This window comes from Colletotrichum phormii, assembly GCF_030913505.1.
Source record: "Colletotrichum phormii strain CBS 102054 chromosome Unknown BDP81scaffold_6, whole genome shotgun sequence".
NCBI lineage: Eukaryota > Fungi > Ascomycota > Sordariomycetes > Glomerellales > Glomerellaceae > Colletotrichum > Colletotrichum phormii.
In genome coordinates this window covers 846949-874043 of record NW_026851448.1, presented here as the reverse complement: position 1 = coordinate 874043, position 27095 = coordinate 846949, and the positions used below count along the sequence as shown (strand labels likewise).

The 27095-nt window shown below is 51.4% G+C and overlaps 7 protein-coding genes across 7 annotated transcripts; 3 read left to right on the top strand and 4 right to left on the bottom strand.

Moving 5' to 3' along the window:
* Positions 1-114: 114 nt before the first annotated feature.
* BDP81DRAFT_422796 (uncharacterized protein) lies at positions 115-704 on the top strand. Its single transcript, XM_060590027.1, has one exon. The coding sequence runs from the start codon at positions 460-462 to the stop codon at positions 676-678; it is 219 nt and encodes a 72-aa protein (XP_060447449.1). The 5' UTR covers positions 115-459; the 3' UTR covers positions 679-704.
* Positions 705-2868: 2164 nt separating this feature from the next.
* Positions 2869-3669, top strand: BDP81DRAFT_192451 (uncharacterized protein). The gene is made up of 2 exons (XM_060582429.1): positions 2869-3453; positions 3530-3669. The coding sequence occupies exons 1-2, from the start codon at positions 3023-3025 to the stop codon at positions 3582-3584; spliced, it is 486 nt and encodes a 161-aa protein (XP_060447448.1). The 5' UTR covers positions 2869-3022; the 3' UTR covers positions 3585-3669.
* Positions 3670-7303: 3634 nt separating this feature from the next.
* Positions 7304-10407, bottom strand: BDP81DRAFT_314792 (lethal giant larvae like, C-terminal-domain-containing protein; the record flags this gene model as incomplete). The annotated part of the gene is made up of 3 exons (XM_060584029.1): positions 7304-8034; positions 8090-10188; positions 10289-10407. The coding sequence occupies 3 exons, from the start codon at positions 10405-10407 to the stop codon at positions 7304-7306; spliced, it is 2949 nt and encodes a 982-aa protein (XP_060447447.1).
* A 633-nt stretch (positions 10408-11040) lies between these two features.
* On the bottom strand, positions 11041-13111 carry BDP81DRAFT_392249 (phosphate:H+ symporter; the record flags this gene model as incomplete). Its single annotated transcript, XM_060587681.1, has 6 exons — positions 11041-11119; positions 11184-12263; positions 12317-12408; positions 12461-12571; positions 12632-12802; positions 12854-13111. The coding sequence occupies 6 exons, from the start codon at positions 13109-13111 to the stop codon at positions 11041-11043; spliced, it is 1791 nt and encodes a 596-aa protein (XP_060447446.1).
* A 9604-nt stretch (positions 13112-22715) lies between these two features.
* On the bottom strand, positions 22716-23387 carry BDP81DRAFT_392247 (uncharacterized protein; the record flags this gene model as incomplete). Its single annotated transcript, XM_060587680.1, has 2 exons — positions 22716-22992; positions 23149-23387. The coding sequence occupies 2 exons, from the start codon at positions 23385-23387 to the stop codon at positions 22716-22718; spliced, it is 516 nt and encodes a 171-aa protein (XP_060447445.1).
* A 1001-nt stretch (positions 23388-24388) lies between these two features.
* Positions 24389-25181, top strand: BDP81DRAFT_192338 (uncharacterized protein). The gene has a single exon (XM_060582427.1). It carries the CDS (start codon positions 24600-24602, stop codon positions 25071-25073), a length of 474 nt encoding a protein of 157 aa, XP_060447444.1. The 5' UTR covers positions 24389-24599; the 3' UTR covers positions 25074-25181.
* A 395-nt stretch (positions 25182-25576) lies between these two features.
* On the bottom strand, positions 25577-26292 carry BDP81DRAFT_192344 (uncharacterized protein). Its single transcript, XM_060582428.1, has one exon. It carries the CDS (start codon positions 26055-26057, stop codon positions 25689-25691), a length of 369 nt encoding a protein of 122 aa, XP_060447443.1. The 5' UTR covers positions 26058-26292; the 3' UTR covers positions 25577-25688.
* Between the last annotated feature and the right edge of the window lie 803 nt (positions 26293-27095).

Below are 27095 nucleotides of genomic sequence, written 5' to 3'. Positions count from 1 at the left end.
ACCCGCCCTCTCCTAGCACCACACACGAAGGTGGAGAGAAATGCTGACCGGTAGCAGTACATAAACATCCGAACCCTGCGCGCGACAGCACGCCTTCATCCAGACAACCTTGGCAGCGATGCCACGGCGCCACGTGGCATACAATCAATATCCTTGAGTCCTCGGTTCGAAGGTCCCTATCATCGCCCTGGGGACACTACCCTACAGTACGGAGTGGAAACCAAGATAGAACCCCCAAAGAAGCTATGATGCGTGATATCTTGACCACACCAGCGCCAGGCCAAGATACGCAGACGGCAGTAGTCCGTTAGGGTGTCGTTAGGAATTGCTTCAAGCCGGTTCAGCAATCTGGGCCGTCTGAACCTGAGAGTTCATGTCGGGAATGCATATTTTATGCAACCCTAGCCCGATTCATATCTACAAGACGCTTCTACCTCGGAGCTAAAGGCTATTGGCAGCATGTCCTCACGAACTTTTTTAACCGCAATCATCACAGGCATGACTTCGCGTACGCTGTCAACGTCTTTGGCGCCTTGCACTGCCAGCACACGATCGGTCGCCCGTCACTCCAATTTTTACACTTCAAGTGAGGGTCCTGTGAATAAACACGCCGTTTCTGATCCTCAACGGAGGCTACGAAGGACGGTGAGTGTACCAAACTCGATGACAGAGCCATGAGCGAGGTCATCACACCTAGTGATGGGAGTTTTCAGCATCGCCACTATCCATGCTTTCTCCTCATAGGGTGAGCGACACCTTTCATGTACCGCCCGAACCCGAGCAGCTGGACCGATGGAGTACCGCATCCCGCCATTATGCAAGCAACCGCAGAACACATCCCACAATACAGCAAATGCGAGTGAAACTGGTTCCGTAACACAGCTCCGGCCTACTCGCCCAGTGTCCAGGCCCACAACCTGGGGTACCTGATAACGCAGCCAAACCAGCTCCCGAGCAAGTCCTGCTGCGAACCTGTCAGTACGACGGCGAAGACCAAGGTACCCCGGCACGGTGGTCTGCTTCTCCCAATCCCACTCTTCGCCGCGACTGATAGGGTTAATTAGAAGGTGGACACGCATCATGCGGCCGTACCAACACGCAAAATTTTGCCCGCCGGTCCTGGCTGCCGCTGGCTGCAACCACCATCCCTGACCGGTTCTGAGCTCGCCAGCCCATCGAAACATATCCTCTCCACCACTTGGCCAATGTCGAGCGGATTACCAAACTGCTGCCTATCAAGAAGACTCCACAACTTGAAATACGCCACAGCAACAAAACATGTCCAAAGGCCTCCACGAACATTCTGAAACCTGACAGCCAAGACAGCCTCGTATCATCCATGCCATATGGCGGTGAGTGAGGAAGAGAAAACTGCCATTTCCACCGGGCAACATCGTTGCGGATCGATGACTACAATCGACCGTGTTCGTCGAAGTCACTTTTTCTTCATGGATCGGTAGCGGGCCTCATTTTGCTTCTTCCAATTCTGCACTTTTCATCATTGCTTTTTCTTGATGGCCGCAGGATACTCCAGGGTTTGACCGCTGCCTTTCGGGCCCGGGGCAGCCAGGCATTGCCATGCAAGAGGCGCGCAGGCATGTCGATCTTGTTGCGATCGTGTTGACTATGTCGACGGCAAAATGGCCTGTTTTGTTGATGGGTTTTCTGTGCCCAGGTCACAACGGGCTGGTATCCGGCCTTCGTCTATACTGCCTCTCCTTCTTGAGCCTCATCAACATACCCCTGAGTAACTGCAGTTTCTCGTATCACCCTTCAATACAAGGGCAATTGCCGGAGCGATCAAGCAAACATCTCGGGAGACCGACGCGGGCCCTGAGGGGAAACCATCGACCATGCGCCCGTGTGAGGCGAGTACGGGTGTCCCGCTGGCCTCCCCTGTCTGTCTGTGCCGCACTATATCGACTCGAAGCGGGCGCCCAGGCTCTCTTGGTCCCTGGCTTCTCAGTCACTTTCGCTTGTCGAAATCTCGGCCTTGGTTGATGGTGTGCGAGTGGCCCCTCATGTTGCATCCCAACTGCTCTACCCACACAAATCCGGATCGGGCGAGATGCAGCTTGCGCCTGGTTTCTGTCGTCCTGCCATAAGTGACGTTCTTGCCGCAGCTCTCCAGACCGCTATTCCGGATATCGATCCAAAACAGAATGCAAGATCCTGCTGGCCGAACGCCTCACTGAGCGACACCTTTTGTGTACTTATGCATACCTGGTGACTACACGTTCGGTTCATCGGCTGGTACCATGCCAAGAAAAGCTTCCTCGGAGCCTTGCTGAGGTATCATTGCTGGACCCGAAGGATCTCTGGCAATTCATGAGTCGAAATAATTCGATATCGCTTTCAGCGGCCACTCTGTGGTTGGTCAGCGTTGCTGTCGTTTCCATTGTCAGTCGTTATGTGAGATCTTTGATTGTGTTCATCTTCTTGTGTCCTGACCGAAGGTCTATGCATCGGTCACATATCCTTTGACGAATCACTGTTGATCAAAGCGTATCGGCTTCCTTTGTTAGACATTATATATGGGGACGCACAAAGACGCTGAGAGAACACACCCGAACTCAATACATCTGTACTTTGTGTTCCAGAAACAACGAACCAAGACTACGGTGCGAGGCCTGAGCAGGCTAGATTCTTCGAAGAAGGTCTTCATAAGCCCAGAGGCTCACCGGCTGTTGCTTCTTCTTCTCCCATCCTAAACGAAGTCAGACATCAAAAGCCAACTACCATTACACACCCACAAGCATTACCAGGTACATCTCCACTCCTATTTTTGCTAACATCATTGACAGAACCAAGCCCAAAAACAAGATGCCTCCCCACGAACCTCTCAGAGACACGCTCGCTCCCCGCGTACTTGGCAACTTTGACGGCGTCACCTGCCCAGGCGCCAAACGCCTCGTAATAGGCCTCGTCGTCGTCTCGGTCATCTGCTTCTTGGCAATCTACTTCGCAGTACACTTCCGCATCTAACCTAGCGCGCGACAAAAAGACCTTCCGTTCCCTCGCCATGGACCTCGAAGAGCTCCAAAAAGTCCACAAGACGCTCAAGAACCAGCACGAGTTTATTCGCGAGGACAGTCGTAACTTGCAAATGACGTTGGACTTTTACATCAAGGAGTTTGGTATGCACCCGCGCCATAATCAATTGAGATTCGAGCCTGGGCATAAACAGCAGGCCTCGGGTGTGGCCGACACCGGCGGTCTTTCGGGCCATGGAAGCGTGCGGGAGGACGACGACGTCTTTGTGGTTCAACGGCCTTCCGAGGAGTCCGTGAGAGGCGGGGGTGAGGAAAGCGATGTTCCGGCCGATGGTGACCGTGTTCCACGGTACAGCGAGGAGCAGAAGAAGAAGAAGGCGAAGCCGCCACGGATTGAGGCCATTGCAGCTGGTATGCAAGATGTTCCGCTGACGCCCCCCGTTCAGGGGCAAGGTCCTAGGTAGGTTCTCTTTTCGTCATGTCCTATTCGGATTATTAGCCGCCAGGCCACGGGATCCCAGTCTCACAGGCAGGAGATTACAGACATATCAATGTGGTTTTTCAGCTTTTGCTCTGGACTTGCTTTGCTAAGGTACTCGACATCTCAGAGTCAGTAAGGTGAGTTGCAGGGTTTGAATTTGACGTACTCTCTTATTCGCCTCAAGGGCTTTGCACCACAAATATCTATTGAATGAGTCCATGTTCCCTAGTTCAATCAAACGAAAATATTCATTGAACCGTGACTGCAAAGACACCCCATCTTCCAGGCTCCTACCCCGTCCTTAGGAACCAAAGGCATGTCCCTATACCATACGGTCTGTCACATAGAAAATATTAGGTCCGGTAGTAATTTTGAAATGTTGCAGAGCTGGCACGTTCTTGTACACTCTTGTGAGCGTTGCTGTTTCAATACTGGAAGGTGCTAGATGGTAGATGCCCCATCGGTTCCCGCTCCCGTTGGGCCTTTTGCACCTATCTCAAATCTCATCTTTTCTTGCTAAAAAAAAAATGAGGTGCTCGACATGCTGTCTTTATAGTGCATCTATTATCTGGTCAAAAAAGACGTTTAAAATGCAGTAAGGAATAAAAGAGTGGGACCTGTGGGAGTTCTATACTGTACCTTAGTTATGGGAAATGGTCAATGGTAAAATAAACCAGGAGCCCGCATCTATTAACTCTTCAGCCCAGTATAAAGTCTCTTCTTTCTTTACTATGAGTGTGTCTTGAAGTGCTTGACACTCACTCGCTGTCTCGATAACGTATCTAGTCATAAATCTATCGGGGAGAATGCGAGGAACAAAGAAATGGTGAGATCATTAATGAATTCGGGTTTTCGCTTGCAGGAGAGTCTCAATCACATGAAAGGCTGCCGGTATCACACAGTCTCACTGCTCAGTACAAGACTGAACGCCCGTTGTCCCGCCGGTATTAGCTGGCCGCGACGCTCATCGAGAAGCCTGAGGTTCTTGATGAACATATTTACTGCGGCGATGGGTGTTTTTATAGGGGGCCAATACATGAGGCTCCTTCATTTTCGACAGGTTCATGGTCTCTAGCATTGATTACATTGACTAACGTGATGCTTTGGCTGTGCAAACCCTATTCCAAAAGGAATGAGAAGGCCGAAAGGAAACGTCAAGGGAACTTTATCCGCCTAGTCCTTAATTATGCCAAATATGAAGCCTCTTTTTGCTTCATGGACTTAGCGAGAATACCAGTGCTAGTAAAATCTCATCAAGCTTAAAGGAACTGGATAGATAGTCAAGAGGTCCTGGAAGTAAATATAAGCCGCGATGGTAGCAACGCTTTCGCAGTCGTGTATTTTCCGTCAACGAAGTTAATAGCGGACGTGACGGGAATAGTGATATAAACGTCTCATAACAATCCTTTGATGTCACGGGTGAATTTCGGCACTGTATGCTGTGGGCAAGATTCTAGACTCTATGGTCGCGGTTACATAGGTGCAACCAAGGTACAAAGTCGGGAACTTGTAGTTGCACACTCCTCGACTGAGGTCTGGAATCCACCTGACTCATTAAATAATCTGGGATATGTGCCGGTTGCCACTTTCGCTCGCTCAATGAGCCAGCCCATCACAGGCGTTATGTAAAATCCAGTTCCGGCCATCTGGTATGATTAAGACGTTGGAGACTGGGAGTACTGACGACATAGAAATTTGAAGGTCTGTCGAATATTTGCGGGGAAAGAAGGTAAGTGTCTTATCATAGAAATACGATGAAAGCAAATGAGTTCAGTGCTCCATCATGCAAGCCATCGTCATCCTCGCTCATGACTTTCCGTTGAAGAAAGAGGTGGCCAGAGCTGGTTCTTTGGGGAATCCTGGTGTCGACAATTCGAACCCCACAAAGACCGGCCCCGTTTGAGGTCGAATCCGTGCAAGAAACAAAAAGACAAAGAGTCCGACTTGACGAGTTTCTGATACGACACTGTCTTTCACTCACAGCCAGTCGTCAGCCTCTGGCTTTTTGGATCATCTTGGTCCTCGACACAAGGCACCTGTAGACTCGACCTCTTATTCAGTTCCCGCCGACAAGGAAATGCAACAAAGCATACCGTGGATGAAACGTGTTTCAAGGACTCGACTTCGATGGAACTTGAAGATTGAGCTTCGAAGGTTGGTTCTATATAGCTTCTGGTCCTCATCCAAGCAAGGAAAATAATTTCTCTCGTCCTCATCACACACTCCAACATCAGCCAGCTTCCATCATGCAGGTGAGAGCTCCCTCGACTTTATTTGCTAACGTCAAGACAACCCACAGACTTAGGTATGATTTCCTCTATAATAATGGCCGCCCAATTCCCCGTCGCCGCGATTTGAGGCTTTGAGCGCAATCGAGATTGTTCTTGAGCCTGACAGTCCGATCTCTCTCTGACCTTTGCATGTAAGTCACGACTTCGCCTTGTTTCACTGACAGACCGCAGGGCATCGCGTTTTCTCAAATGGTGACCTTATACTTGAAGCTGGTGAGTTTTCCGAGTCCCTCACTCTTTGCTGACCAGAAATAGTACATCAGTAGCTTCAAGACCGCGTGAGCCCAATCGCCTGGGTTCTTCCAGTACGTCCTGCCCCCTCCCATACGCTGACTTGACTAGCCATTTAGACATCCAATCGTAGAACTTGATGCTATTCTTCTTCTTCGCCTTTTAAACTGATTGTAGGTTTCGTTTCTCTCTCCACAATTCTGATTATCAAGGGTTCACGACCAAAGACGATGAGAGGTTAAAGATTTATCTCACCGTAAGTTTTCTTCTTCTTTTCCTACTAACGGAGCTAGACTTTTACGTACCCCAACCGTTCCATTCAAAATCTTGAAACAGATCGTCTGTAAGTCCTCGATCTCTCGTCACGCTAACAACCCCAGAAAAGTACGAGCCAAGCCATCAATCTACAATTTTGTCTGTAAGTTCTCTACCCTCACTTCTCAAACGCTAACCACAGGGCTTGCTTGATGCATCACTTCACATCGTGTCAAACCACAAGTGTCGCCACGGAAACTGTAAGTCTCTCCAGCCCCCCTCTCACACGCTGAAAGCAATCTCTTCCAGGCCCCTAAAGACGAAATGCTCAGCTCTCGGACGTTCTAAAGATAAGGAGGTAAGCACCCCAGCCCCTAATACTGACACGCAAGCCTACAGCCAAATCCTACATCACGAAAAGTTTGTCTATCGACGATAAAGACGTCACAAGGTTCCGCTGAGTGAACGTACAAACGACCAGGCAAGTAACCCCATTCCCGCAAGTTGTCGGCTGACGCAGTAGTCCGAACGACGTTGCTCTCGAGGCCCCGAGACGAAGAACGCGATGAGATAGAAACCGCAGACCGAAAAAGCCTGTACTACCTCGTCGATCGATGCGACCGATGCGAAGCGAGCCGAGTCCAGCGATCGAATCCATATGAATAATGGCAGATGATATAAAAGAGCCGGGGTTTGTGTTCATCTTTGTTGATATAAATAGTCTTGGTACGAGGAAAAGAGGATTACGTGGTGGTTTAGGGGATGTAGTCATATGACAAGGTTGGGTTAAAGGAAGAATTTGCAAATGGGGCGAGTTTGGTCAAAAGTTTTCAAGCCCCTTGCAGCAGGCTGCTCATCATCTTGACGGCATGGATCAAGCGAGGCATACGCTCTTCGTTACCAAAATGGAAAATTCATCTCCATTGTCATCTTGAAAAATTAAGAGTGAAAGTAGTTCAATGCCTAACGCCCTAATCTTACACAAAGCTCTAAAAATATCCCCTTGAGGCCGTAGCAGCCATTACTCATTTCATCATAGGTAGCCAGTAGATTTAGAAGAACTTGCCCTTGATCCCTCCAAGTACAACGTTCCTCTTCTGTTTGTTAATGTATTTGCCAACATCGTCTGCCCAACCCTGGCTCTGGTTTTGCAGGCTGTCCATGCTGTCGTTCATGACGTTCAGCTTCTCGGTACGCTCGTTGAGCTGTCTCGTCAGGTAATCACCCCAACCTTCGTTGGATCCTCCCGCATTACTCGATCCGGGCTGACCTGCAGAGCGGGCAGCTCTCGCTTCAGCTGCCGCCGCCGCCATCATCCGCCGGCTTGGCGGACGGTTGGGGTCGATCAGGAGGTCGAGGTCAGTCGGAGAGATGTGCTGCGTGCCGGAAAGCCACTGCATGTTCGAGATCGTGGGGCGTGGAGGTGTGACGAGCTCGGGGTTGATGAGGATGTCATCGCTAACCTCAAGATTTTTGGCAGTTCCCCAAACATTAAGGACAGCAATCTCACTAGGGCCGGTCCAGCCGAAGATATCGCCAGTCTGCGTCACTACGGACGAAAGGGTGCGACTGCCATCGAGCATGGGGAGCGGCGCGTTGCCAATTTCCTTCAGACCAGGGATGGAGAATGCACGAGTCGTCCGATCACCGAACACACCGACAATGGCGAAGCCGTGGAGTTCGAATTCAGTGACGTTTGCTGCATCGCACATAATGTCATCGAAGGTCTTGGAAGCGCCCTTCCCGCCGGCGGGCTTGAAGATTCGAATCTCAGTTTGTGTCACTAGTAGTTTGTCAGTTTCGAATGGCGCAAAAAGTGTCGCGTCAAAGGGGCTTACCAGCTATCAGAACGCCATTGACTTGCTGCCCATTTCTGAGTCCCGCAACAATTGGACCCGTTGCAAGAGCAGGCCTTCCAGAGTCTGCTTGGATGGGGCAAAGTGCAACTATCTTGCCGTCAAAATGCTGGACGCCAGCTAGCTTGACAGAGTAGCTGTTGCCAGACGGCAGCAATTTGAAAGTAGCCACCTTGCCAAGATTGGTTCCCACGAAACAACAGATGCTAGAATAGTTGTCGCCTTCCAGCGTCATAACGCTGAACTCAATGGCTACCGGCCACTCCTTTCCATGAGCGTTGCCGTGGGATCCCTTCAAGAAAGAAGATCTCTTGGATTGCTGGGCGAATTCCGTCATGGAGATTTGGAAGATGACAGAGGGACCGCGCAGGTCTATGACACTGAAGAAGCCACCCTCAGAGCCGACACCTACGAATCCCACATCTGAGACGCAGGCGGCCGTGATAGGACCTTGCATCATCTCGTACAGTTGCCATGGCTGCAAGCCCTCCTTGAGACCGGGCTCTGCTCTTGAGCTGATGTCCGTCAGCGCTCCCGGACTAGGTGGCAGATCCTCATGGTGGTCTTTGCCAAAGAACCGGTTGCCGGCCCATCTGTAGAGAACTAATTCGCCCGTACGAGTTCCCACCGCAAATTCACCAGTGCTGGGGGCCATGTTCATCGCCGTGATTTCGATGTCTTCGTAGCGGTCCAATGCGCGCGCCACATCAACTTGCAGCATGGTCGGATTCTCGACCTCATCATTATGACCAGCATCCCAAAGTCGCACGGTGCTGTCCCCATGTGCTATCTGGAAGATCGTGCGGCCTTCGTATCTGCGCTTCGGCTTTGCGGTCTCGGCACCACCCTTCAAGAAAGGTTCGCCTTGGTTTCTGGTCTCAATCATGCCCATCCAGCGACCTCTATCCAGTGTTTGCACAGCAAATTTGTTCACATATGGATGAATGAAGGAGATGGACGGATGCAGCTGGTTTGTGGGACTGATGGGATATCCCGACGGAAAGCTCATCGTCAGCAACTCGCCCGAAGTCAGGAGAGTCATGATCGCAATAGGATCTTGTGCGCCGGCAAAATAAGGCGAAGAACGAGGGATGAGGAGGAAGTCGGCGACTTGGGCGCCCGGTGGAGTAGGCAAGGTGATTTGGCGTTTGCCTTTGAGATGATCCTGGAGAACTTGCCAACTCGAAGTGGCGTAAATCGGCGTCTGGCCTAATTCGATGAAGGTCAGCCCCTCTTGAGGGGATTCCGGGCTTTGACCGCCGGAAATCAAGAGCCCAGTATCATCCGGGTTCTCCTTGCAGCACCAAGCAATACGTCCATATGGCTCTGCGTAGCCGACTTGCCCAGCGTTCGGTGTTGCCTGATCGACATGCATCTCCGTGAGGGTCCTGGCCATGATGATGCGGCCATCCTTGGGATCCCAGAACACCAAACTGCCATCTTCATGCGCCGTCATGATGAAGGTTCCTGTTGGATGCCAGAGAGCATGGGTGACTCTCGGCCTGCGAACCGTGTCCGGAGGTGGCCCTCCACCACCAGGTGCACCTGGTTGTAGTACGTATTCGAAGAATTTGAGAGCTTTGTTTTGCTTGAACGAGTAGATAACAATGCCCGTGGTGTACGCGATGAGCATTTGCCCAATATCTCTCGGATGCAAAGAAATGCCCACCAACCCAACAATGCGGGCATTGGGATCTCTCTCCTTCCAGAAGTTCAGTAGCCGGAACGACCTCGCGATGTTTTCCCTATCCAAATCGTAGGCCAAGACCTCTCCGGTGGCCATGCCAAGAAAGGCCCAATCAAGCATGGGATCTGTGATGATGGAGACGACCTGACCGGGGCAGACGAGAGCAGCGATGCGCTTCGCAGTGTCGAGGTCCCATACTCCGAGTTCGTTCTTGGCATCGAGGGAGACAAGCTTATTGGCGGTGAAGTGGAGTGAGCGGAAGGATGCGTGCCTTGGCGGCTCGAGGACCTTGGAGACTCTGTTTTGGCCAAAGACGAAGATCTTGCCGGGGCCGAACTTGGACTCGTTGGTCGCAATTGCGAGGAGGGACTGGATCGGATCGTAGGCTAGGCAGCTACACCATTTTCAGTCAGTCTCGGTCTTCACATCACAGTCTGCAGCTCGAAATGCCATAGAGTTGACGCGCGTCAACGTGGGGTAGCTTGGCTACTGACCTAACCTGAGAGTTGATTCCATATGCGGACTGGTAATCGGGAGCGAAGAGCTCTGGGATGATTGACGCAGACAGGTCATTCTGCATGCCTGTCTGCTTTTGTCGAAGAAAGGCGGCCATGGTTAGAGAGTGGTGCAAGTTGGATCTGGAGATGTTGGAGGGAGGTCCGGGAAGCTTGGGGGGGGATGCCCCGAACTTTCAATACTTTAGGGCGGCCGAGGATCCGCTTGGCGGGGTGCCTGGTGGGCAGTGGTCAAAGTCCCTGCAGCGGACCAAACGGACGTCATAAGGTTGCGGTTGATCCGTGCGCCATCCAAGCGAGCCCAAGCCCAAGCTCCTGCCAAAGATTGACGGGTTATGTAAGCAGGTGTCAACGGCTTCTAGGCCCAGCCAACTCTCCACCATCACGCCTCATCAATAATACGTCTGAACTCTGAAGGAACAGAAATTATCAGATGTTCAACATGGTCGCAGGTCATGATCGTAAATCCTCATGCATTCACGAAGCTCTCGAAGCAAGCATTATGGCGGCTCACACCGACGAATGGCACAACCACAGTCATCAGTCCCCATCCCTCGATCACAAGCAACACGACTGAGCAATGCAACATTCAGCTGATGCTGTCTATTATGTCTACTATAATATACTACGTATGAAACTCTTCCACGCCATATTTTACTACAATTAAGGGTATCGATCGCTGCTCAAAACAACGAATGCTCAAATTTGGGTTCGCCTCAGTGGCACCACCTTCAGACGGATCCGGCAGCAGTACCCTCCTCAACACGCTTCTCCTCGTTGTGTCCATGGACAGGGATAACACTTGTGGCCCTGCAATTTCAGTCAGTACGGTTTCAGAGGCGACGGCAACACACTATCAGAAAGTGGAACTTACAAATCGTCCTCGCCGGAAAGCTCCTCGAGCGTCTTTCTCGCCGTCTCAGGGATCAGAAGGGTGGTGAAGCAACCGCAAAGCATGAAGAGCGCAAAGATCTGCATAATGTGGTTGAGCCAGGGGGTGCTGTATCTCGGGTCGGTCTTGGCCTTGGTGGCATCGGCACCGATGGTACGGAGGGGTCCGAAAACCACCTGCGCAATAATGGCACCGACTTTGCCTGAAGCGGCAGAGATTCCGTGAGAGGTGGATCTGTATCTGGTAGGGAAGCATTCGCCAGGAACGATGAAGGTCGTCGAGTTAGGGCCGGCGTTGAAGAAGAACTGCGACAAGGTGTACAGCACCATGAGAGCAGTGCCGGAAAGGTTCCAGTAGTCGAACCCGATAACGCAGAAGAGAAGCGTGAGCACGGAGAATCCGAAGAGCTGGATGGGCTTGCGGCCAATGGTGTCGACGAGAGCGGCAGAGACCCAGTATCCAGGAACAGCACCGGCACAGACAAGAATCAGGTTGCCGACAGCCGTCTTATAGAAGATGTGGTACATATCGGCACCACCAGACCACCCGATGGCGTTGAGGATGATGGCGTTGTTCAGACCGAGGCCGTAGAAGGCAACATCAAGGAAGAACCATGATCCAGCGGTACCGAGGAGAACCTTGGCGTTCTTCCAGGTGCTGTAGTGGCTTAAGAAGTCTCTCCATGAAGCCTTGGGAATCTCAAGCTGCTGCTTGGCCTCCTGTCGAGCAATGACGCGGGCAGCTTCGTCAACCTGAGACTCACCCCACTTGCCCTGCTTGTAGTAGTCGACGTCGCCCTCGGCCTTGGAAACATCATTGTCGACATCGAAGGTGTATCTGGGAGTCTCGGGGATGGTAAGACGGAAGTACAAGGCGATGCAGCCCGGAACGGCACCGAAGCCGATCATCGTGCGCCACATCTTATCGACGGCCATCATGCAAGGTTCGGTGGTAGCGCAAGTGGCAGCCTTGGTGGCAGTCTCAAGGGAGCCCTTGAAGCCAGCGGTGACGATCAGAAGCATGATGCCACCCGCAAGTTGGCCGAAACCCTGGTTGGCAAAGCTATCGCGTACGTTAGAAGAGAATCACTCATTGGGGTGGAGCCGGTAACCTACACTGCGTTCATCATGAATCCTCTCCACTTGGTCGTGGCAAACTCAGAGGTAATGATAGCGCTGAGGGGGTAGTCACCACCGATACCGATACCCTGTGGCCGTTGTTAGTGGCATTCTGCCTCGACTCATCAGACCGGTGCTTACCATGATGATACGCCAGAAAACAATGACTCCGACGATAGAAACAGAAGGAGAAGAAGACGAAAGAGCCTGAGCAAGGGTAGCAATGATGATGACCATCAGCTCGACACCGTACTGCGACTGAGTTAGCTACCTCTTCTCCGTCATAACGCCAATGAAGCTGCGAGCGCCTACCATCTTCTTACGACCGACGATATCAGCCAGGACACCGAATCCGACCTGACCAACAACGGTGCCGGCGGAGGTAGCGACCTTGATAGCAGTGTCGTGCTCGGCAGGGAGAGTGCCACCGAAGTACACTATGCCCAGCATGGAAGTAACGAGACCGATGGTGAAGATATCGTACTGGTTTCCTAGTCAGATTTGGCCAATTCGTCTATTTCCAGGACAACGTACCGAATCGGTAAAGAAACCAATACCAGCGACGACGATGGCACGAACGTGGTACCAACCGAAAGGCGCCTTATCGATCTCGGCCAAAGCGAGGCGACGGCGCTCGTTGGCGTCGGCGACGTGAGCGAAGTCGTTGTTGAAGTTATGGAAAGCGGCGTTTCCTCCCGAGGTCTTATTCTGCTTGACGTCGGCACCGGTAAGCTCGCGAGGAGTGGCGGCGTCCACGCCCGCGGCGTGCGAAGGTTCGATGACACTGGCCATTGTGTCGATCTGCTCAAAGTCCGGTTTGACTAAACGAATGGCAAAGTCAGTCCCGAAGGAGAAGCAGGTTGGGTGGCTTTGATGACCTGCTAGGAAGGATGAGGGAGGAGCGTGAGGAGCAGACAAGCTCAATGCGTTGGGTCTCGGGGAGTATGTTTGGCTTATAAGCAGGACACATGTGGGCAAGGGGACTTCGTGCCATCTGAGCTGACAGCCTTCCGCAGAGTTACATGCATGGATATTGGCAACGAACACTCTCTAGTGGAGCCGGAAGATGCGACGACTAGGGACACCGAGAAGAAGACGACGACGAAGACATGGTTCAGAATCAGCCTCCACCTCGGAGACTACATGCTAGCGTGGTGAACGGGACGAGATGGAGGGATTCCAGAGAGGGCTGTCGTACCTCGTAGGGCGAATGACAAGCGTCAAAGAAGTGCGAGAGTATCGCCTAGACTACGATTCTTTGGGTCACGTCGAAGAGCGAGACGTCTGCTGTGGATTCTACCGCAGAGAAGACAAGGTTTGCAATGGGAATGGTCACCCCCGGAGACCAGCAATATGGAGACCGCCGACGACGACGAGAACAGACACCAGCCGATAGAAGAGAGGCGTGGAAGGCAACAGGGATGTGTGCTGCGCAGGTCTGGAGATATGGTTGTGTGGAGCCGTGCTCGGCGACCGATTGGGAATGGCGCGTGTTTTTTTCCACTTTTTCCCAGACTTTGTTTCTCGTCTCTACTTTGGCTGAACTTCCAGACCGCGACTCCCGACTGGCTGCCCGCCCATTTCACTTTTAGGCTCTTACACCGGCTACAGAAAGATCAAACAAGACATACGGCTTCATCGGACTTTTCGCGAGGTCGAGTAGTAATGGACGTACTGGCAGAGGGAGAGATCTAGGCAAACTGTCCAATTCGTGCTGGGAAGTCGAGACTCACAGTAGAACTGAGTTAAAACGGCCCGCTCATGTCAATGTTGTTCGGGAACCAATGGGCACGCTCGCTTTGAGAACATGGTCCCTTGGAGGGGAGATGCTAGTCGAGTCGGGGAGCGACCAACGACGGTGGCACGCGCGGTACCGCTCTAACAATTTCCGACCTTATTTCCCTTGTCCAGGCCAACCTGGCACAACACATCGAGGCAGGCTGCAGGCCCAGCGATCTGAAGCCCAAACCGGATTGCAGTCAAGCTTTCTAGGCGCTTCAAATGGGTGACTTGGCTACAGTCGATCATGCTTGGCCGCCGGGTGGATTGTCCCAGTGGCATCTTGGCAACGCAAGAGCAGTTCATCCAAGGTGGACAAGTCTGAGGCGCGAAAGTGGAATATTGAAGGCAAATGGCCCGCACCTCATCGCTGTCGATATCCGAGGGTTGATGACGCCGAATGTTTCATTATCGCCGAGAAGTAATTCTCTGCTGGCATATCATGGCAGGGTTTCGTAGCACGTTGGCTCGCCATTCCACGTTGGAACCGTCCATACTCTAGCCTATTCCACATACCGAACGCCCGATACGAAGGCCAATCAGTCCAACAAAACAAGGGGATACCACGATTTGCCTGACTGACATGTCCCTCTCCGCCGGAGGTACTTCCCTTCCTTTCTAACTTCCAGCATTAGCCTAGGCCCGGCCGACACTTCCGTGGATTCAGCCCCGGGGTGGTGATGAGGGAGGTGGGGAGGGAGGTGGCGAGGGAGGTGGGCTCGATGTTTCTGTGCTGCAGCCGACCAATCACATTGCAATTCGGAAGCACGTTGCGCTACGGTCTACATCAGCAACGACGTTCGATATCAATGGCTTTGGATCTCAGCGCCGGATTTTTCACTTTTTTGCTTGACCAGAATAGGCCAACTTTCATGAGATTTGAGAGGGCGACTGCTCGTTGCGAAATCGACATGTCGTTGATGAAAATACCCTGGTGCGGCTCTCATTCCATGCTGGAAGCTCCCGTGGTCTGCCGCTACTTGGCACTTGGCATTGACAACCTTTCTACCATCGAGGTTGCGCGATGATGCCGCCAAGCAGGAGGCCAAGCTTTCGGGCGCGACAACGACGCCCGTCTAGGAATGTACGATATTGCCCTCCCCGACGATTGAACAAGTTCTGCAAGCTGTCGCGTGCCAGTTGTCTCCTTACGGACGGGGTGCTCAGTCTGTTCGCTGGAGTCGTAAAAGTCAAGTCTCGTCAACCCACGTGCTTGGACGGCGTTCCCTGTTGGCAGACCTGTCGAAAGATCGTCTTAATGAAGGGGTCCATGTATGACACCGGGGCGCGCGTTGCATGGCGTTTACGCATAGGTATCCTCTCCATTCCGGCTCTCTGGTACAGCTATCCTTGCCGTTGTCGCATGGCGTATTTGCGCACAGGATCTCCAAGGCTCAATGAGACTTTGAGATTCTCCTTCATCGACGGAGAGAGCGAGCCTGGGGGTAGCATTTCGTCAGTCCGATGAGTCCAAGATCGCTCGAACTTTGTACAAAGTTGCGCTCATCGGTTGTGCTCGATTGACAGAAATACACCGCTATCAAAAGTCAATCGTACCTAACTTTTCACCAAGATCATTCTAGCCAGTCTCAACACCATCTTCCGACCTGTCACACCACGCTTTCCGATCCTCCTGAGCAACTCGGTTATTCAATGCTATGATAGTAAAGTACCAAACCCACCCGAAAAAAAGACCAACCCCAATTCTCTTCTTCCACAGTCGTCAGTCAGGACACTACCCACCACCAGCTAGTCCTGTCCAGACCTGTCAGACTAAGCCAGGGTCCGCTTCCCAATTCCCAGTCGCCTCTGGGGTGGGATCCAGATGGGGGGGTCCATAGTCTCCATTTGAACCAATGGAGCCCCAGATTTCGCACACGTGGGTGGAACCGTTCGTCCCCTTGGCTCGGGACGCAGCGCGCTGCTGCGGTAGCAAATCTTTCTCGGTCGCTCAAAAGTGCCACAATTGTTATTCCTTTGGGCTTTCCGTACATACGAGTGAATGACACGAAAAATCGCCCGCGGCGCGCGACGTGTGACTTGTCCGGTCTTTGAGACTTGCCATTTTGGGGGTGTTGTCCGGGCGTTAGCTCGGTACTTGTGTCATGCGTCGAAAATGGCTGAGTGGAAGAAGTTGCCGACTACCATTTGCACTGCTCTTGACGCCGCTTGTGAGGTTGGGCATCTTCCAAGGCGGGCACACCTGATGTGATGGAGCAGCCAACCCGATGTCGCTGATATGCGCTTACCTTACTCGGTGATCTTCAGTATGTTATGCCGCAGTCAAGCTAGCGAAAGCTGCCGGACGTAACCAATTCGCTGGAGCTCACTTGACACCTCGCTCCCATTGTGACATGTCAAGGCGCCTCTTAGTGTGGGGGATGACTATCGGTTAATGATTCTAGTAACAACCACTTAATGCGCCTAGGAGACATCAGACAGTAGACTCGCCGACAATGAAATACGTTGAAGGAAGTTTTGGATTCGGTCACTGCTCTGGCAATGCCAATCTGTCTGTAAGTGTACACCGTACATGAATACATGCATGTGCACGGGGAAAGGACACAATTGACCCTAGTGACCGCTCCAACCTTGAGACAGCGCGGCATCCCATCCAAGCCGAATCAATCAATCAATCAATCAACCAATCAATCCAAGGCCATTTCCCCATTCAATCAGACAAGCCTACAGCGCCGAAAGCTTGGCTGACTTGATCAAGCTAACGTTGCCCGGAAAAAGGAAAATCCGGGCCCCTAGACTAATCATAGTTTTTGAAATAACTTTCAAAAAAAAAAAAAAAAAAGTCCATCCGCGTATGTTACGGACGTCGAGTTGGTGATGCCCTCACGTTAACAGGTGGCCAAGTGGGGCCGGTACTTCCTGGCAGTACTAACCTGACTACTAGGTCCTGCCAGGAAGTGCCAGTAAAACGCGCTTTTTGCTATAAGGCTTAATTAACGCGTTTTTGGGCCCCTTGCAAGGGGTTGAAAACCGGGTTTTTTCGACCCCTTCTGCCAGCCCTTGAATAACGGCGCTTTTTCGACGTCACCACTGCCCTCGTTGACGACGCCGTCAATCCCTCGAAATCCTACCTATACGCCATCGTCAACGCCTTCTTCAACCCCTCAAGCCTTGCCCTGATGCCTCTGCCGGCCCGCAATCCATGTATTGATCACTTCGTCGGCCGCGAGGCCTCGACTCCTCGCGGGATCGCCGCTCAGATTCGCGTGTCATCTACTGCTGCCAGCAACGCGTCGACAGCCGACCTAGCCACGCGCAATACTCTCGACGCCTTACCTTACGCCATATAGAAGGGCCGGCGGTTCGTCAACGTTGACGCCATCTCGAGGAAGGGTAACCGAGGCCGTACCTCTTGGATCACAAACGAGGGCATCTTCGTCTACGAGATCCTTGCCAACGGCGTGAGGGGTAATGCCTACTGGGTTTGCCGACGCTGTGACGAGGCAGGGTTTCTAGACCAGCCCTTCAACGCTAACGCCACATCTGCTGCTGCCAGGCATCTCGAGAACGAGCACTCCATCTTCCGAGGTGGCAAGAAGGCTGGCTATACGTCTTCTGATGAGGCTGACGACCCTGGGCCTCCATCCAAGCGCCACCAATCTCTTCCTATCGCCATACCTAAGCGGACAACTACCCAGATCGAAGAGCTAGCTGTGGGATTCCTCGTTAATACCAGCAACCCTCTCACAACGTTCAGCAACCAGTACTTGCAGCACATGCTCAGCCTATTTAATCACGACGTCAACGCCCAGATCCGGTGGTCGAGATCTAGCCAGAGGGAACAACTTCGACAACTCTACATATCCAAGAAGGAACAGATCGAGACCGAGATACAGAGGGCAATCTCGAAGATCCACATATCGTTTGACTTGTGGACCTCACCTAATCGATATGCTATCGTCGCCATCTATAGCTACTTTGTTAACTAGTCGGGTAAACAGACGCAGTACCTCTTAGGTCTCCGCCGCCAACCTAGTGCTTACTCTGGTGAGAATGTTATTACCACGATATACACTATTATGAAGGACTGGGACCTACTTAACAGGATTGGTGTGACAGTCTCTGACAACGCTAGTGCTAACGACACTTATATTAAGGCTCTCTACCTATCTCTATCACATTTATATACAAAAACTGACGCTCAATAACGTCGAATTCGATGCTATGGCTACATCCTTAACCTCGTTGGCCGTGCCATCATTTATAGCGTTGATGAGGAGGTATTTGAGGAAGAGTCTGACCGTCTTATTAACGCTGGAAGAGTGAAAGAGGACCTAGCCTACTGGAGGACTAGGGGTCTAGTCGGCAAGCTCCGGAATATCGTCAAGTATATCAGATCATCGCCATAACGTTCTAAGAGCTTCTTAGCTATTAGTAACGAGGCTACTGATAATAATAATGCCTTTACTCTATAGGAGGAATCGTCATAAGAGCTAAATTTGATATTGAGTAATACTACTCGATAGAACTCGATATACAACATAATCAACCGGGCCCTACTTAAACGTACCTATATCAACGGTTACGTACGCCATACTCTAGGCCTCGAAAATAACGAAGATTATATCCTAAGTAAGGATATCCTCACTAACGAGGATTAGCAAGTCCTCGTCAAGTTAAATAAGGTTCTCGAGCCCCTCTATAAGCAGACTAAGAGATGTAAGGGCTGGGGTAAGGGTAACGGGCATAGTCGACTCTGGGAGGTTCTGGCAAGCATCGAGTATCTCTTAGATCGACTCGAGGACTAGCGTAAGCTCTACGATACCCCTACTACCGAAGAGATTAACCTCACGGCTACCCAAGTATCCTAAAGTCTTTTATCATAGCTATCTCGACCAGCAAGGGTATCGCATCGATCTGCCAGAACGCTAGTCTCGTAGACCCCATCAATTAATAGTATTCCAACTTATACCTAGTCTGACTATATTGCTACTTCGTAGTAGAGTTAACCGCGCCGCCCCTAGGGTATTAACTTCGACTCTCACGGATACTTACGCCTATCGATTATTAATGGTTGGCAAGTACTTAATAAATATTACCTTAAGCTTGGAGAGTCTCCTCTCTACGCCGCAGCAGTGATCTTATACCCTGGCCGGGGCCTACGATGGCTCAAGAAGCGTTGGAACACCCCAGAGACGCGAGGATGGCTTCATGACGCCCAGGAAGGACTTCGAGACTATTAGGAGCAATGGTATGCCGAGATGACTACCCGTCCTAAAGAATCAACCTATCCAGAGCCTCCTCCAAAGCCTCCGCGAGGCTCTTTTGTATCGATCGCAGTTCCTCCGAGGGTGGAAGACTCTGACTATCGTCAATGGTTAAACAGCAGCCTCCATGACGCTACTATCGACGAGGTTGACGAGCTGGATCGATACTTCACCCTCTCAGTTGCCCAGCCCGTCGACGATCCTATTCAGTGGTGAGATTTCACATCAACAGACCTTCCCAACGCTCAGTAAACTTGCCCTCGACGTCTTTGCTATCCCAGCGATGGCGACCGACTGCGAGAGGGCATTCAGCCTTGCAAAACTTACGCTGACGTCACAGAGGCTATCCATGAAACCATCACTGCTTGAGGAGACACAATGCCTCCAGAACTGGGTTCGAGGGGGCAGCGTTGCTGTTGGTGGGCATTATTTTAAGCGGAAGGGTTGACGGAGGGCAGGATGACATCAGAACATCAGATAATGTAAGTTTCTGACGTATAGAGACATCGTGAGAGCTTCACTGACTTCCTAAATAGGTAATATTAATCAATTCAATCCAAGCCAGTCAAATTAAGCAAGCTTCTTGTGAAAAATCAGTCAATCAGACAAGCCCGTCACCCAAGCTTGGCTTGATTGATTGGTATGCAGCGCTGCCTTGAGAATCCCGGAGGCAAAGCCGAGGTCTTGAGTATCACGATATGTTGAGAGCGACCTCGGCTCGAGGCATCTTTGCAAGATGACCGCGGATTCATGTTCATTCCCCAGCTTAGATGCCGAACTATTTCCTGACAAACACGGCCTTGAGTTGTCCAACGTCAACTCCTACACGAACAAGATGAACGCAGGTCTATTTTAAGAAGATCGGCCCTTGTACCTCCTTCTTCTTCCCAGTACCTTACTCGTGGATTTATCAGAGCAAGACGCCGACACTGGACAGTAAGTTAATAACTCAAGTTAGAATCTTCAATGCGGACCACGTGGCTCAGCATGAGCACGTACGGATCCTGGGAATTGAGGGACGCTACACATAGCTTTGTCTCTCGAGGTGCCCCGATCATATATTCACAACAAAGGCGGGTTGAGGGTTTTGAGCCAAAGCCCAAGCATGATCGGCCATGTAAGTACCGGGATGATTTAATTGTACAACTTCTGTTGTATGATAACTGCACGGAGTCACAGACACCTAGAGATTGAGATTCGTCCTGCTTGCATTGGTGAGCAGTCCACGAGGAGTACCTAATGCCCAATCACATATCATGAGAGACACTTCACACGCTGGGCTTGATGTCAATCGATGCGAAGACGGGGGCTCGGAAGAGGCCAACCTCATGATTTGGGCAGTCGAACAGGCTGGCTTCCATGGATGTAGCAGTGTACGCAAGCCCAACTAGGCGACCGACATACGAGCACTAACCCATGTTACGATGCATCATACTTACAGAGACGTCTAGCTGTATAGACAAGAAACTGTCAACTGTTGGAAAAGTGAAACGAAAGTTCCAGTCCCTCCAAGTTCATCAGTTACGTGCTTTGTGTGACCCTGAGTACACGTTGGCAGCGGTATCTATGGCGGTGCTGGAGGACCATTAGCTCTGGGGATAATGCAGTATGTGTATCGTGAGTTTTCTGGAAAGATGGAGCAAGAAGAGACAGCCGGGGATGACGGCGTCTTGAAAGTCTGCATGTGTACGTCTTTTGAGGACGATATCACAAGGCTTGTTGAGAAATCCAGGCTTTTCGCTTTGCGTTCTGTTTGCTCAAGGCTTTTCCAAGCACAAGGTCGATATTTCCCGCTTCCCGTTCCAGGTCGAGCTTGCCAACAGACAAGATATCTTGCAATCCTTGATTATGAGAACCGACAGTATATTGCTGGACTCTCTTATCTAGTAAGACCCTTCATATTTGACGTTTGTGTGCCCACGCCGAGACCCGATAGTTGATGAATCTACTTCAGTCCACTTGATTTCTAGTCCAGAAGCACCAGTTACCAATCAACGAGTTCCTTGAACTGTACCAAGAGATGAGGTCATCGCGACATAGTTACGGCTCATCAGTGTTAATGATACCCTTAATCGTGCAACCAACCCAGTTCGCTTTTGCTACAGACCATCTAGATCTCAGCCATTCCTTCGAAGTGAGCTTTCTGCCATTGCCATTTGTTATTCGTTCATAGCCCATCGTCCCCTGAAGCACTGAGTTCGGCGGTGGCAAAAGTATCAGACCACCGGTGTTTACCCCAACTCTCAACTTCTAGCCATGATTTCTTTTCGCAATTTCCAAAGAGCCAATTTACACAGGACATTATGTTCATAGACCCGAACATAGTATCGCAAAGTTTCTTTCTTTCAGTGTCCATCATACATTTGTCTGCTGGTCTCACGGCACGTTTAGCGGTTGTTTCTTTTGTGAGACAGAGTACGGGTGCCATTACATTTTTCTTCCACCCACGTCATTCAGAACTTGACATATCGTATCGTATCCTTAGGTCCGGCGAGTGAATTCAAGGCAGTGATGGTGAACGGTTTTGGTTCGCATGGTTCAGGGTAGGTGTATTCGTGTACAGTCTATCAAAGATATCTCTGAGCTCTTTTGCAGTCACGTTTCTCGGAATCCAAGGGAAACGTATGCCGGTCTTGGGACTACAGTGTTCGGTGTTTGGATTCTCGTCCTTCTCCGTCATCTAAGAGGTTTTCAACCACTCGGCTCTACGCACCAGGAGTAAATCTCGAAAGACGAATCTGATTTCATCAGCGTACCTTGTTCCACGATTTCAGACCGATTTTCCTTCATAACTCACATGTGCCAAAATGAAAACCGGCACCAAATCCAGGCTAGGACAGTTCATTCGCGCATCAAGATCACGGGAACAGAGGCTCAGAGCATAGTAAACCAAAACAGACTTTTTCTAGTCTCATTATATTCCCTCCATCAATAGAAGGAACTCATCTCAGGCCCAAGATCCTAATCCGGCCGTTGAATCGTACTCAATCATAAGCCCAGTCATAAGCCCATTTCATGTTTTCATGAACATACCTAGGTATCAAATGTCCAGAAAACCCAAACCAAACTGAACAATAAAAAGACATGAAAATCGAGTATTCCCTCCCAAGTCTATGAATCTTCCCATGTCTGGTTCAGCAGCTTGTAAAAGAAAGCAAACCAATCCAAACCCAAATTCGGAAATACCGAGAAAAGAAAACAGTTGAATCTGTTGCCTGGTTGCGTAGATCATGTCCACACCGCAAAGTTGAACGGAGCGAAGAAGAAGCCGCAAAAAGAAGAAAAAAATGACATCCCCGTCCTCCTCATTTCCATAACCCCCGCCCCCGCCTTCATTCTTCACCCCCAACTACCTTACCTCCACGTTCATACCACCTACAACGTACATCTCAGTACGTCACATCAAACTCCTCCCTGACATCAAAGTCCATACCCACATGCTTGGTCCGCAGGTGACGAACAAAGTTGTCGCGGCGGTTATACACGTGTCCCGTCTTCGCCTTTCGGCATCCCGGGACGCGGCACCGGTAGCCCCCGCCCGCGCCGTCGCCGTCGAGCGTCTCGTGCGTCTTCTTATGCCGCTTCAGGTCCTTCATGGTCGCAAAGGCCTTGTCGCAGCTCGCTTCGTCGCAGAGGTACTCCTTGATGTGGTACCTCTCATGTTTGCTGATGGGGATTTGATGTCAGTTTTTTGTATTTCTCACCATGTTGTGAAAAATGAAGGAGTGAGTGCTTCAGTCTCCTGACAATCTTGAAAAAGAGAGGGGGCGTGGGGATAGTCATGAGATGATAGACAGAAAAGAAGAGTGAGGTGAGATTTACGTCAAATCGCTAGGTCTGCGAAAGACCTTGCCACAATTCTGCCAACGGCATTCAAAACGTAATCGCGAAATATCGATACCAGCAGCAGCGGGCGTCGCGACGCCGTTGCTGAACCCGCTGTCGCTGGCCTTATCGCTTTCATTCTCGTTCCCGGGGTTTAGGGGGCTTCGGGTCGGGCTCAGCGTTTCCGAAGAATAGGAGGGGGTGTCGAGTGGACACTCCATGACACCAGGTGCCATAGGTGATCTCCATGATGAAGATGAACACGGCAAGCCGATGCCGATGATCGGAGGTGGATCGTCGACTGAATCTAGTTTCAGGGTGGTGGTGATGGTTTGGTCGGAGTAGTATTCGCAGTAGCAAATGGTGTTTCCAAGTAACACGCAATAACAAGAGTCAACGAGGTTGGGTTGTATATTGGTGTCTAGGTAGAACGCCACCGTGGCAGAGTGTTGGGTTTTCCTGGGTGAGGGTTGTTGAAAGACCTGATCCGATGATCAAGGCTTAGACCGACCCGTTCGAAGGGGAGGGAAGGGTCGTCGGAAATGGGGAGGACGGTTAAGCGGTTAACAGATCCAAAGGCAACAGCGAGCCCTGGGGTGTAAGGGTGCTTTGACCGAGTCAAAGAGTAGGCGGGGAAATTCCCCGCATGCGGCTCTCAGAATAGATGATGATTCTCCGGGGAGGCTACCAAAAGAGGTAATGGTGTTTTGTGACGGGCAGCTGAGGTTGAAGCGTGGGGATGCTATCGGGCCATTCCGTTAGGTATGTGAGGTTTGAGATGAGTCTCCTGAACCGGTGTTTGCTTGGGGAATCTTGTTTGGATTGCTGTCGAGAGTAGACAGACAGTCGAAAGTAAATAGTCAAGTATACGAAGTCGATGGGGTCCGAGAGCGGAAGTGGACAAGATGGGATAACGGTCGAGGTTATATAAAATGGAGATTGAGTTACGTCCGGGTTGCTGGATTCAGACAAGCTTCTCGGGATGAGGCTGATGGCGGCGCGGGGTGGCGGGATTGAATGTTCCGGGTTTCTCGGGAGTCAAGGATTTGAAGCAGACGTGGGGGAAAGCGGAGAGTCGAGACCTTTTGGCTCACGGACAAGGAGCCGGGCCGTGGCGATACTTAAGTAAAGTGAGCGCAGATTCGACGGTGCTGGATCTGGCGGGCACGGCGGGGCGGTGCATCGGAGAGGAGGGGGCCTCAAAAGTCTAGAGGCTAGCAGTCGCTACCATTCGCTAGCATTCACTCGCATTGGTCTGATAACGCAGGGTGGGCAGCATATTGGAGCATATTGGAGGGAAGATGAGCCAATTGGAGATGATCGGAACGTCGAAACTGGGGCTCGCCGTTGGTCAGTTTGGGCAACCTGCATATCTGCCCAGCACTCACACGTTGGGCTCCGCTCAACCTTAGTTTTGGCGCGCCATTATTCGCCCAACCCATCCTTCAATGTCATCTCTCACCGAGCTTTTGGGCAGACGGTGGGCACGAGACCAGACCACCAAGGAGCCGCAGCAGGCAGGACTGCTTCATGCCGGAGAGTGCTCTTACAGAAACCAGGATCAAGATGACGAGACTGAACACAAGATCGAGAGCGCAAAGAGGAAAACGATGATAACAGAGAAGGTCGAACACGAGTCTCCAGCTCCACCAGACGGTCGGAATTCCATCCCATCCCTACTTCAAACGGCCTCTGCCCGAGAGCACCCTTTTCTTCAACAACCTCCTACGTTAGCGACAGCCTCAAGTACTAGCCTGGTCAAATACGCACGTCATTGGTTGTTCGCTTCGCCTTGCCCCTGGTATGAATCAAGCTCATCTGATAATCTGGACGCGGCCATCTTCCGCCGATGGCCTCTTGGCATTGGGCTCCGCCTCCAGTATTTCCTCGGCACATTCTCCAGAACGGAGCCTACTAGATGAATGCTAGTTAACACGAAGCTGACCTAGCCGGAAGAATATCGCGAGCTTTGCGCTGTTAGTAAAAGTCGTGTTCAAGGGAATGCTCGCACATAGCGCCACATGCGAGACTGGATCGTTGTTCCTGAGCATTCCGATTGCAGAAAAGTCCAGGCCAGGCCGCGTGGGCAGCAACACCTGCGGCTCCAACCACAGGCCCATCAATAGTGCGCATCTTAATGCTCCGTCTTGAAGCTAAGCATCCGGGTCCCCATCATGATACTCGATGGTGGCGGACGACGGGCAGCAACAGAAACTCCGCAACCGCTTGGCCGGAAGACTTCCAAATGAGGAAAGCCGAGGACGCGTTAACGGCAAGGTTGAAGATGATGACGAGAGTCATGAAGTTGCTATAGCAGCAGCTTCATTGATTTAAGTGATACGACCAAGTCTGGACCGATAATGGCGTGTCATTGTACAGGTCGATGAAGGCGGCGGGCCTGTGAGGAGGAACGCCTCGGCTGCATTTTTCTGCGCCACAAGGTTCTAGATTTGGCGATGCTGTTGATGGGTTTTCTTTCGAGGAAACCTGGCCGCAGTAGAGGTTTTGAATGCTTTGAAGGGCGAGGGAGACGTTCGTCACGTGGCAGTCGAACCAAAGCCAGAAAGGCGGGGGAGCATATAAGGTGTCAATGATTGCCATGCCCAGCGGCCAACATGAGACCAGCCTGTCAAGGGTCTGCGTCTAATGCAACGTCTGGACATGTTCCTGGGCCGGTGACTCTGGCAACACAGTCGGATGCCGAAGTTGGGCCGGCATGAACGTGAGCATGGCCACGAAGCCTCGCGTTGTTTGTAATGATCATCAACAAAGGCGATGATAGTCTCGCCTGGACGTTGCATCGAATGCGATGCGAGTGTTGTTGTTGTTGTTGTTGTTGTTGTTGTTGTTGTTGTTGTCTCGTGGCGATGCAAGATGTGATATGTGAAGGCAGCGAACTTCGTCATCAACGACTGTGATGCTCGACGTAGACAGCGATGGCAAGACGGAGAAAAACGGACAAAAGATCGTCACTGTCTCGTGGTCTGAAGAAAGACTCGCGATGCATATTTGAAGTAACGTCAGAACAAGTGCTAAGGGCTGGTGACTTGAGCATCATGACTCGGGTGGTACAAGTCGAAGGTGAAAGTTGCGGTTAGGGTCGGCATCGCGTGGGCGCCATGTCTCTGACTCGGCGTCGATCCGTGTCTTGCTCAGATCTCGCGCGCCGTTGTACTTTGTTGGTCTGCAGGTGATCTAGAAGATTTCTCTCAAAGGTTCCCCGACCACAAGCTGGGGTGGACATCCCAGGTAGGGAGGAAGGCTGGAAGATGTGCAGATGTGAGATGATACGCACCAAAAGGCGTTCACGATCTAGCGGTCTGATGGCTCGAGTGAGGCAGGGTAGGATGCCGGAGTATCTGGAGCGTAGCAGTTGTTACGTTGAGAATTTGGAGAAGTGGTGTAGACATGCGCGCGAAGGAGTCAGACGCCGCTTGGAGCAGATGTTGCCATTCCGGCCATCATTCAGGAGGGCAAACCGTCGGAGCGAAGAGCAGCCGAGACAGACAATGTCATCTCCAGAACAAGATTGAGAGAGTTGTGTACGTAGCCCGGTAGGCAGGTAGGTTGCCTTCCGGTCCGTCTTGGCTTCCGTAAACACATGTCCGCTGAAAGTATATACGGATAACAACGTGGGAAATGGCAGATGGAAAGGATGTTCCTTTCCGCCTTGGCTTGTGACCTTCCTGCCAAACATTGTTCTTTCCCAGCGTGAATGAGGGGCAGTTTCCCTTCTTTGTTTCAATGTCCTCCCTTAGGTAATACGAATGCTTACCTGATGAAGGGCAGAGAGAGAGGGGGTCCACCTTTAGAACCCCGCCGTGCCCGCGTGCCTGCCAACGTCTCGAACACTGAGGAAAGTCAAGGCCAACAACGGCAACTTGCACGATGCAGTCAGGCTCTTTTCCCCTCATCAAAACCTCCTCGGTCGTTGTCTTTTTTGT